General features: G+C 40.9%; 1 protein-coding gene across 4 annotated transcripts in view; it reads right to left on the reverse strand.

Moving 5' to 3' along the window:
* Nucleotides 1-291: 291 nt before the first annotated feature.
* The window catches only part of LOC117420098 (TBC1 domain family member 30-like), a 42,951-nt gene continuing 30,749 nt past the window's right edge, over nt 292-12,493 (reverse strand). For 2 of the 4 annotated variants that reach the window (XM_058986394.1, XM_034033618.3), the window contains 5 exons: nt 8,383-8,474; nt 7,372-7,511; nt 3,364-3,570; nt 2,378-2,446; nt 292-1,616 (listed from right to left, as the gene is read on the reverse strand). In XM_058986394.1, the coding sequence (XP_058842377.1) occupies nt 832-1,616; nt 2,378-2,446; nt 3,364-3,570; nt 7,372-7,511; nt 8,383-8,474 (1,293 nt within the window). In that variant the 3' untranslated portion in view covers nt 292-831. The remainder of the gene's footprint in view (nt 1,617-2,377; nt 2,447-3,363; nt 3,571-7,371; nt 7,512-8,382; nt 8,475-12,493) is intronic. The other 2 variants (XM_058986395.1, XM_034033619.3) reach the window with 1 other exon arrangement.

Genomic DNA, 12,493 nt, shown 5'->3' on the forward strand with positions numbered 1-12,493 from the left:
CAGGTGTGAATAATGCAGAGAGGTGAAGGGAATCTGTATCAACGCTGTGCTGAGGTGTCAGCGTTTTACAGTTAGAAGTAATTTTATTTTTAGACCCATATATAAGAAATAATGTAGATAAAATAAGGTAAACATTTACTTAGAAGATAAAACTCAATTGCAACAAACAAATAAAGGGTACCTGTGGCCTTACAGGAGTGTTACGCATAGGATTAATAATAATAATGATTGTGTTTTAATCATATGTGTATTAGTGTATAAAACTGGTTGTGAAAATATGTACAGTATTTGTTTATTTATTTATCTTTAATATAAATAGCTGTAAGTCTAGTTGCTTTACAATAATACCTCAATACCCGATTGTCTGAATTTGTAATCAATTGATACACTTGTTAGCCCTTTCAAATACCGTAACTACTAGTGATAAACTGCGTTCCTGAGTGTATGGGGAAACGGGGACTACAGGCAGCATGGTAGGGTTGAGATAGCAGGGGGGGGGGGGGGTAGATAATAGTGACCCCTTACTTCTAAATATAGCACTACGCCCTGTTAATACATTGAAAAATATATAATTAAAAAAAAAAAAGTTACGGAACACAGAGATCTTCCTCATTAAGTGATAATCTGGACCTTTCCACAAAAAAGGACTGTTAAAGAGTGTTTTGTTTGGGAGATTGTTTGAAGCCCATTTTGCTTAATTACATCAAGTTTGCAGTTCTTGATACCTTTTGGTTCAAAGTAGAGTTTCATTAAACATTTTTGCTGAAACGGTGCTGAAACAGTGTTCGGAATGGATTTCAAAGCCTCAGTCTTTAACACACTGCCGTTTCATCACCGCTTCTTGGTGCCGCTGCCTCCATTGGAGAGCCGGTTGACGTTTTTGCTCATGTGAGGGAAGTGCACGGTGGGAGTCCGGGATGTGGGCCCGTACAGTCCTAAGTTCCTGGCCGCGGCCGACTTCCTGAGCGGCTTGACGCTGGGGAAAGGGCAGAAGGGCTGGGTCTTGGGGACGCTGGACCCCCCGCTCTCAGAGCTAGAGGAATCGGACGCTTTCCTTTGGCACCGGGGCGGCTCTGGATCAGCGGCGGTAGGGCTGAGCTCCAGAGCTTCCAGCTGGTGCTGAACCTCTGTGATGCTGTCGTCCGGGTAAGCTGGCACCGGGGACTGACCATCAGCTTTCTCAACCGGCCTCTCCTTCTGCTTCTCCTCCTCCTCCTCCTCCTGCTTCAGTTGCTCATCCTCCTCCTTCTCTATACCCCCTGCCAGTTCTTTTTCGTCCCCACACTTCTCAGAGCCCCCCTGTGTTAAATCCCCTCCCGGTTTGGGGCTCTGGTCCCCTGGCTCCTTGATCAGTCCTATGGTGTCCCCGTAGCTCAGCTGGCCCCGGGCTCTGGCCAGGTTTTTGCGATGGACTCGGACATGTGTGCGCCAGGGGGAGTTAAGCTTGGTCTTCATGTCTTCGTGGGGCAGAGGGGCTGGTTTGGCTGCTTGGATGTGCACAATGTTGTTCTGGGAGCCCCTCTGGGTCTGCTTCAGCTTTTTGCCCAGGAGGAGGTGGTTCATGACCGGGAAATGATGGCTCTGAGATGGCAGGAGGCTGGTGGTGGGTCCCTGGTCTGTGAAACCCAGAAAGAAAATCAATCACTTAAATGTCCCAGCATAAGGACAAAATCCACCACCACTGCTACCACCAGGAGATCTTTCACCAAGTTCATGAAGTGTTTCTGAAGTACAAGAGAGACTCCCAGTGCAAACAGGCTTGATGTCATTCCAGGTTTTATTCAGACCCACATAGTGTAATTAAGCTCTCACAAGAACCTGGAATGGCTCAAAGTGCTGTTCAATGGGAATTATATTTCCAACCAAGAAAGGATCAAAATCTTAACAGCTTCTACAAGTGAACCATTAAATATGTTTTTAAAAAGGACAATAAACTAGAATACCTGGTTTTGGTCCATAGTTGGTGTCATAAAGTTTAAATATTTACATAAATTGAAGGGCCATATAATTGACTCAACTGCAAATAGCAGTTTCAATGACACAATTTGACGTACCTGCAAAAGGCACAGTGATACTGAAAATCAAAGGCAAAATCCCAAATTAACCAAACAAACAGAGGAATTGCAGAGGGGGAGGGGGAGATCAATTCTGAGGTTTCTCAGATCTTTTGGAAAATGTGGGGAACGCTGGTACTATTCTGGGTCCGCCCACTGATGTTAAAACAATAAGCCAAAACCAAGCTTCATGGTTATACCCTCATGTAAAGTCTTTAAGTTAGTAAAGACTGTCCTTGTACATTTCTTTCGCTGTCATCGCTTTAACCACCGTCATATGATTCTGACTCCCAGATCCCAATATGAAAACCTTGAACACTAACTTTCCGTGCCGTTCCGGGACTGGCTCCTGGGATCACTCACAATCCCAGGGTTAGGCTCCTCCTCTGTACCTGATTCGGGGGGGAAAAAAAACACAAAAAAGTGAAGCCAATGGCCGCACGCATAAAACAAGACATGTTAGGAACGTTAACAGGCCATTTGTCCCATAGAGGATCGCCCGTAACTAGCAGATCATCATCAGTCCTGGAAATCAGGAGAGTTCTGTTAGACAGGGGTATGCTTGTATTTCAGAACTTCGGGCTGGTTTCACAGACACTGATTAGTACCAATCTTGGATTACTTTACCTAAAATAACATTGTGTAGTCCAGGATTAGTGCTAATCTGGCTCTGTGAACCAGACACTTATATTAGGTGAAATATAATTTTAAAAATTGCTTATGACTAACATAATTACATACATTAACACAATTATTGTCCCGATCACATCATTGTCTTGGAAGAACATCTGTTGAATAATAATACAAAAGTACACTGTAGCTACAATGCAATTAAAATACTTCTCTTTTGAAGTGTTAAATCCTTCTTTAAAAAAATATATAAATATAAATAATAACAACAACAACAACTCAGTATTTTTTGTTTTTGACTGTAAGTCGCCCTGGATAAGGGCGTCTGCTAAGAAATAAATAATAATAATAATAATAATAATAATAATAATAATAATAATAATAATAATAATACAATGAATAAAACCATAAATAACTTTTAAAACAATCATACAATCTGAGGGGGAAAAAGTCAAAACATTTGTCTGTTAAATATTCATACAAAATTAAGGCTTTTTTTGGGATGTACACAAAAGGTTTAAAAAAGTGTTGGACAAAGCCGCTGTGCAGAAAGAAAATTAAACACGGTGCAGTGCACTTGTTACTTTTCAAGAAATCCAACAAGTTTACTGCACTTACTTTTCTTTCTAAGGGCTTTTGTCTGAAACACCCTCGCTCTTTTGTTCTCCCCTGCACTTACCTGCTTTGATATAGATGAGGTTAGCCTGCTGCTGCTGCCTTCGTTTGATCCGGGAGTACTGTCTCTTGAGAGCGCTGATGTCTGTGGTCATCCTCTCCATCATCATGCTGTTGAAGGTGGCTTGGTATTCACTGCGGCTCGAATCAATGGCTCCGGGGCTCAGCTCTGCAATGTTACTGGAGCGCAGGCTCTGTACATCCTTGTGATCTGGAGACCAGAGCGAGAGAGAATAGGAAGGCGTCGGATCAGGTCACAGGGAATGACATGGATTAAGAAGCACACCCAGAAATATCCTAAGTGTGTCTGAGCCACGACCCCCGAAGGCAAATGGAAGATTTTCATTGGAGCCAGAAGTTCCAGTTGCCTTGGCAGCTGTTTCTGTTCCAGGGCCTGATAACACAGACCTGCTCAGAGCAGTGTTACCATGTTGCTTCATCCAGAGCGAACGGGTCACTGGATTCGGTTACTTTGGCACTGTGCAGTGTGTGAGTCATGGTGAACACATCAGCCTCTTCCATAATAAAATCCCTTAAGCCTCTACCCCCTCTGCCGCTGCCCTTGTGTTAAACTCTTTTAAAAGCCCTTGTTCTTCGCTCTGCTGAGGGGCTCTTGGTTGCTGGGGTTGCCAAGGCAGACGGTGCACATCAGAGTCGCTGTGCCTCAGCAAAGCAAGGCTATCAATCAGCAAGACGCATTCTCTGTTCAAACGAATTATCATGCTCGAGCACTTGCAATTGTTCTGTTTAGCTTCTGTTATCATTTCAGTATGTTGCACAACATGCATCATCAGATAGGGTTTGCAAGCTGCAGAACGCTTTGTGTGTTTCAGAGCTGTGCCACTGCATTGCCTGTTCTGCCAAGGAAACTTATCTGAATTAGTCTAACGGCAATGAGATGTTGTGACCATACAGTAGTTCTTAGGTTTTTAAAAATGTGTATATGCAGTATGTGTTTTTGTAAACCAAAAAACAAGGATATAGTGGGCAAATGCAGGTACAGTAGTGTTCAAAAGTTTGGAAACAGCAAATGATTTACAGCAAGACTACGGTTGACCATTTTTTCTCACCCAGACCCCTTACTTACTAAATACTGATACCTCTGAAAATATAATCATCTTAATATATATATATATATATTAATGTGCGAGACCTCTCACAAGTAGAATGGTACCCTGAAATGTTCTCCTTTTTCTAGAAAAGCAGTAAAACTGTGAATGGGGAGTTTGTTTCCGGATAACTTCACTCAGACTACTTGCTCACTAAATATCTTGATATCCCTGAATAGAAAACCATCTCTGTAAAAATATACAAGAGATTTTAATGAGCAGTCCCTCCTATAAGAGCTGTTGTACCCCAAATATGATTCACTTAATACAAATGCAGAATGACTGGGTATGACATTTTCTCTTCAAAAATAGGTTTCTGGCTAAGGACTACCAAGGACAGCACTACAATGAATATTGTACTAGTCTTGGTAGGCACCACTTTTCTGGGTAAAATAGAGAACAAATGCTCCACCCAGTCATTCAGCATTGTTGGTAACTGAATCATATTTGTGAGAAGGATTGCTCATTAAAATCCTAGCATATTGAGCAAGTAGTTTGTGTGAAGTTATCTGGCAGCAAACTCCCCATCCCCAGTTGTACTGCTTTTCTAGAGAAAGGAGAACATTTCGGGGCACCATTCTACTTGTGAGATGTTCTACTCACATTCTACTCTGGCTCATTAAAATATTCGGCATATTTTTTAAAAGAGGAGACTATTATCTATTCAGAGATGCCTGGGTATTTAAATGAGCAATACAACCCCTCACCCCTAGTCTTGCAGTAAATAATTTGTATACTGCTGTACATCACACTACAGTTTAACAGAAAACACATAGTGTTGAAACTTGCTGACGATATTCTTCAGCACAGTTATTGAGGGGTACACAGCGTCTCTCTGTCTTTCCAACTGCACTTCACGCTTTCATTTTTACAAATATCCAGCTGTTGTTTTTGTGTTTTGTTTCTTCAAATCATAGTCCACTCTAAATGTATGCAATAAACATGATGTACAAAAAATCTGAACTGCTGTTTGGAAAGTAACTTGTTAGGTAATAATCCTGGAGAAATACTTTAATGTTGATGTCACTTAAAGTCATGTGGCATTATCATTGAACCTGCCAGGGGTGGCTCTCTAAAGCATTGTAGCTGAAGTGGGCCAGTACTGTAGAAACCTATAATGTACAGCTATGGACAAAGGTTTTGCATCACCTAGAATTTAAGGATTGAGACATTATTAAAAGAAAAGTCAATGTAAAGCCAGAGGAATATAATTTGTACAGTATTTCATGTTAGATTTCGAAAATGTCATATTTTTCAAATTGTCATTTTTTCGTTAAGTATATAGAAAACTACAAAACAGTGTGTAATTCAATGTGTTAACGTAACATTACTCCGCAGGTTGCATTCGACTTTATGAAGCAAAATTCATTAACTCTGTAGGGTGATGCTAAAAGTTTGGCCAAAGCTGTACAATGACTTAAAAACAATAAACAAAAGTACAATAATCTATAATGTTTTACAAAGTCAGCATTTTCCTTTTAACTTAAATAGTGGATTTAGTTTAAATGATGGCGCTGCAGTCCAGAAAGTGGCACCAAATATCAATACAGACTAACAGCTGTGATAACAGAGAGCTGGTGCAGCAGCACGCGCACATAATGTTTTTAGCACATGGTATTTTTAGCAGTTTTAGCATTTCAGAATCATAAAATTATAAAATGGCAAGAATAGAGGGAGTAATCTCATTGGGAAACAAGTGTTCCAACCTGTGCAGATGTGTTACCATAGCAGCACAGCTTAGAACTTTCAGAACCACTCTGCCTGATTGGGTTGCCATTCTAGAAGTTCAAGACTCTTGTACTAGCCTACAGATGCCTTGACCAGACTGCACCCAGCTACCTCCAGAACCTCATATCTCCCTACACCCCCACTCGACCTCTCCACTCCGCCTGCACTAGAAGACTGGCTCTACCTCCTCTACGCTCCCCTGCCTCCAGAGCCCGCTCCTTCTCCACCCTCGCTCCGCAGTGGTGGAATGAGCTTCCTACAGATGTCAGGACCGCCCAGTCCCTGACCACATTCCGGCGCCTCCTTAAGACTCACCTCTTCAGACAGCACCTGTAGAACTCCTCTGTTTTTCCCCTGGGACACTATCACCCTTCCCTAAATGCGCTTTATTTGCTCTTATCTGCCCCCTATTTTACTGCATTTAATCCTGTACTTCAGAGTACTGTAATTTGCCAAGTGTTTAATCTGCAGTATTTTGTAGTTAATCATATCCTGATGTAACTATCACTGTCACTGTTATCTGCTGTATTATTGAATTGTACTGTCACACTTGTACTTGCTTGAACAAAAGTCATTGTATTTATCTTGCTCTTATTGTATTATTACTTGTACTGTAACACTTGAAATGTATTTGCTTACAATTGTAAGTCACCCTGGATAAGGGCGTCTGCTAAGAAATAAATAATAATAATAATAATAATAATAATAATAATAATAATAATAATAATAATAATAATAATAATAATAGAAGTGCAATAACACACTCCAGGGTGTTCAAATATGGCCCAATATCTGCAAGCCTACGCTGTGTAACACCCCTAGGTTTGCCAATATTGGACCACATTTGAACACCCTGTTGTGTGTTATTGCTTCCTTATTATTTATTTCTTAGCAGACGCCCTTATCCAGGGCGACTTACAATTGTTGTCTGGGACATGGCTAGTGGCTCCACGGTTAACCCCTAATAATCAGGTAAGTACAATCCATGAGCGATCAGTTTGCCACAGTGCATAACAACTGCCTTGCTTTATCTTTCCACTCTCACTACCACAATCCAAGCGCTTTGCTGTCGGAAAGCAGCAGGTTACAACCATTTACAGAATGTATATATTTCCCTTATAGCCACTAGATGGCTCCACCTTGCTATTTCTAAAGTAGATCCTCAGCACACATACCTGTCAGATGCTTCTGGTATCTCTGCAGCTCCGTGGCCAGCAGGCCACTGAAGGGCCCGAGACACCCCACTGCGCTGACCAGCGAATCCTCATCGTCGATATCGATCTCCTCGTCACTGTCTCGGCTCTTACCCAGCTTCCTACAAGAACAGCAGCACAGCATCAGCCGTGCGCTCTGGTCTACAGAGAGGACGGCAACCTTCATAAAAGTGTCCCAAAAGCATAGCACAGTTTAATACAACAAGAGAAGTACAGGTTGACGGGCAAATCCATTCTAAACATTACAGGGATGAAATAAGACTCCTATTGCACAGCAGTTTCACCCATTCCAGGTTTGAATATGTGCTTGATTAGCCTCAGTGTACAGGTAGCAAGCTCGTAGCCTCTAATTCTGGATGCGACACAATACCACGAAATATCCCTTAAAACCTTTCCATGACCTCATCCATTCGCCTTGTACGGATTCATTTTCTATCTCAAAACTGTATTTTTTAAAGAAAAGCAGTCAACAAATCCACTGTAATAAATTGCTTGCTTTTCTACCTGAAAGTCATCATTATGTGTATATGAACATAGTTTAACTGATAGACAGGTGAAATGGTAATTTGGCAGTGACATTTTGAATTCATATTTTGTTTAATTAGACATTTTTAAGTGGTACAAACTGATTATTTGATTATTTGGGTGGAGCTCTCCACAGGTGAGGGTCATTGGTGTTGATCGGGCTAATTTACCATTCAGAGTGAAACTAGTGAAGGAACAGCTGCAGCGGATTTGTGTGGATTGTGCAGCTGTTTCTTCACTCGTTTCATTCTGAATGGTGAATCAGCCCAATCAACACCCATGATCCCCACCTGATTTCTGTGACGAGCTCAATCCGAAATATTAAATAAGTGGTAAATCATTACATAATTTGAATAACTGAAGTTCCCTATCAGTCTGTTTTCAAAGCAGGTAACTGTATGTAGGTGTGGATCTCCGGTCAGCAGTCCCTGGTGCAGGAAGACTCACCCAGGGGCTGGGAAGGGGGTGATGTTGTAGGTGTACTTCTCTCGCAGCTCGGCCAGGTGAGGGAATGGGAACTCAGCCATGGAGTACACAGTCTGACAGGGGAAACCATTAGAGATGTTAACAAAGCACACACCCTTATACAAGGTAATCAAGGTATCTGTGCCGTTTTCCCATGCTGTTCCCATGGTTATACCATGCATTTGCCATAGTTTACCTGCATGCTGTACTATACCTCATGCTTTCACTGTGCTGTGCTTTTACTGTGGGAAGCTGTGCGTGCTGATTTTGATGTTGCAAACTCAAGCTTGCTCTGCGTATTCGTTACACATTAAATTGAGATATCAGAAGTAATTCCGATTTTTTCAATGTGTAAAACACCCAGTACACAGCTTATCTGGAGCAGTGACTGCAATACTGCAGTACTTTACCTGCTTTGAAAGGGAACAGGGATAATTACTGTACATTTTAGTTTGAAAGAACGTTTGATGAAGCTTATTTGGAGGGCTGCCAGGCAGGATCTTGTTTAAAACACATGAATCACACACTTGTGTCTCCTTCGGTCGACCGTTAATTCAGTTGTTACATCACAGAACTAAACAGTCACTTGATTATGATTTTTGATCTCTCGAATTTCTGTAATTACTCCACGGCTTCTTTGAACCAGTACTCAGGGTATCAACAGTTTTTGGTCGTCATTCATTTCAGTTTGCAGCAACAAAAGTTCAAATTACAACGACTCATATCTGAGGTTGTTTTTAGCTGTAGGGTTGACTCACTGCTGACTTCTGTGCCTGCTAAGTTGCTGCTGAGTTTTATGTTTTATGTTTGATTATGTATTTGTGTTCTCCTTATTGAGTTTGATGTTGTTTGCTGTGGTGCTGTGAGCCTCTTGTCAGGTCATCATTGTAAATGAGAATTTGTTCTCCGTTCACTCATCTGGATAAATAAAGGTTTTGATTGAAGATTTACCCTGATCTATGAAAAGGTCTATTCTTCACTATGGGCTTCAGTGTTCAGTCCAATCAGCTTTGAGGATTCTGTTGTTATTACTTGGGGTGTAGGGAAGTATTACTCCAATGGCCTAGCTGCGATCACATAATGTGACCTACAATACAGGAAATAATCAGGTAGCAGGAAGCAGGGGCTTCAATTTCCATAATTTAGAATTGTGGAAAAATCAGTACATCCCTGCAAAATTAAAAAAAAAAAACACAAGTGAAGAACAAAAGTCTGCATACTGCCAGTGATAACATTCCTGAAGCCTAAGAGTTAATCTTTGGCGAGCACTTCTTTTAAGCTCACTAACCTTTCCATGCATTACAGAGGTTTCCCGTTATAGTTCAGTCGATGGTAAATGCGATACTGAAGGGTCTGTTTACAGTGGCAGTCTGGTACCAGGTTAATGTGTGAATACTGTCAGGCAAATAGATTTATTACAGATCTGTTGCGAGTACAACAAGGAAATAAGCAGGTGAGACGCTCCAATGCAAACAATAAGATGTGGAAAAACAAAGCGCGTCTGCCCAGGGATAGCTCTCCGCAGGTCATTAGGGAAGGGAAAGCTCTGGCTGTTTTATTCTTCAAACGGAAAATGGAAATACATTGTGCTTAAAAAACACTCAGCCTGCTGTTTGCGATTTTAAATCTAAATGTCAATACCAGTCCAGATACATGCATCTATGGAAGTGCTCCAAATTCTGCAATACAGTGATTCTAGGTTTGTTTACTAATAAAAACGTGCACAGTAGTAGTAGTAGTAGTAGTAGTTACAGTGCTAGCATGTATTACACCCAGTAGCGACTGAGACCCCGGTTGACTGAAATAGAGAGGAGGCTGTCGTATGTATGTTCCACTGCAGGCAAATTGCCCATTAACTATGAAGGGGGAAATTTGCCAGTGGTTTCCCCTTAAAGTAATTGTAGCTAATGTGGCAAATAGAGGTTTGTAAACAGAGAAGAACACTAGAAACAGTGGGGTATTTCTAGTGTTGCTGCCTGTAAAAGGATTACAATAATTTGCCACAGTTGTATGAAACGGTATTATACATAAACAAATGCAGACATTTGTGTTTGGCATAAAAAGGGTTAAAAAGAATGTTGCTCCAAGTGTATGGGGGAAAAGACTACATCTCCCACAAGTGCAGACAGGAGAACTGACAGCTGGGAAAGTTGCAGGTAATTTTAAATGGAGCTGCGCTAGTCTGAGAGGGAGAGAGAACACCAGGAAGTCGGTTCCAAGCGTACTACACGTAGTAGATACTGAAAAAAATAACACTGATGGAAAGGAGAAGCAACGTTATCTTCCATCTACAGTTACGCCGATACGCTGACGGATGTTAAAGAAAGCTTAATGCATATGGGAATGCGTTGTGTGGAAATAACGAACACAAAGATAATGTGCAGAGTGATACGAATGTGCAAATATCAGACAAGTGGATGTACAAATGTGTATTACTGATAAAGGCAATCTACTGTATGGACACACTGTCCTCACACTACACTTCTTCGGCCATCCCTCACTCCTAACAGTAACACTAACAAAATGGTCCCATAACATTTCTCTGCCATGCACATGTATTGCATTTGTCTGAAATGTGCAGTTTTGAAAGAAACGAACATGTATTTTAATTTAAAAACATGGTGGGTCATATTTTCTAAAGAGTTTACTCCAGTCTTTAATGAACTCCTTTTTATTTTTTTAGATGAGAAAACACATCTATTGACTACAAAACTAGTATCAAACATGCAAGTCATGCAATTGAAGGTCTCTTCAGCACTCTCTGCTTGCTGGTTTCTCAGTTTTGTACATCACTGTTGAATTTTCATTTATCAAAAAATAATTAACTAAAAACTGGAGTGAAGGCTTTTAAAATATGGCCTGATAACTGGGCCTACACTAGGTTAAAGAAAACTCTGTTTGCTTTTTGACTGTCTAGTACTTCTGGGGTAATTTCACGTGGACAGTGAGATTCTACCCACCCCTTCACTGGCTTCAGCCAGTAACATGCTTTTACCCAGAAGACACAAAATGGAATCCAGTTAAGAGTGGCACCATTTTGGGTTCGGATCATGGTTTTAGTTGAAAGTGCATGGATATAGACGAGTATGGAAAGAAAGATGGCTTTGTTACTAAAAAAACAATGGGGTACAAATATTCAGAAAGGGGAACCAATATTCCGGGGGGGCATATATTCTCTGACACCGGCTGCATTATGGACAGGAGTGTTTCCGTTAAGTAAAGGGCAGACTGCCCTCTGCAGACAGGCTTACACAGACCCCGTCACTGAATCTGTCACAACCCTTTAGTGCTGAAAGAATTAATGAACACCCGATACCCAGTAGCCACGCTGTTTAGCTGCAATATGCACAGAGGCGCATCGCTGGCACTGCAACACAGTCCTTTGACTGGCCTGGAATCAATGAGCAATTGTAGGACAAGCAGAAGAAAACAAAAATTATAAGCTATAAATTTCCCAGACCTCAGATTCACTGGAGCACAATGACAGTGCAGAAACCAAAGCTGACAGGAACACAGGGTAGAGGACATGGAGAGTCCACTGGGAAACCTTTTGAAGGAAATGGTTTAAAAATCCTGCTTAACGCTTTTGGTGCTTAGCTTGTATTTTATACTTTGATTTGGAATATGCAGATATTTGAATGAAGTTAAAACACAATCCAGGGCGATTCCAAGGGTACAGGTCAATCAAACCAACCCATAATTAAACAATAGTATGTGTCCTTTTTCAGAAGAACTTTGGTATAATAATAATATTATTAATAATAACAACTGTGTTAGGACTCAGTTGCAATACAATTCTGTAAATTGAAATCATCTAGCTATAAAATCGGCTTCAGTAAAAAATATATTAAATCGGTGTAATACTAGATTGCATTTTTCTTTCACTTTATTAATTTCCTCAAGGAGCGATCAGTACATTTTGTTTTTTTAACAGCGTTGAAATATATTTTCTTAAGTGAAATACACTTTTACCATAATCAGCTGGTTTCACATACTCCAATTACCACTAGTCTTGGACTCCCTTACCTAAATTAACATGAGGCAGTCCAAGACCAGTGCTAATCTGGGTTTGTGAAACCAGCTACATGTGTGG

The sequence above is a fragment of the Acipenser ruthenus genome, chromosome 14, assembly GCF_902713425.1.
Source record: "Acipenser ruthenus chromosome 14, fAciRut3.2 maternal haplotype, whole genome shotgun sequence".
NCBI classification, from domain to species: Eukaryota; Metazoa; Chordata; class Actinopteri; order Acipenseriformes; family Acipenseridae; genus Acipenser; species Acipenser ruthenus.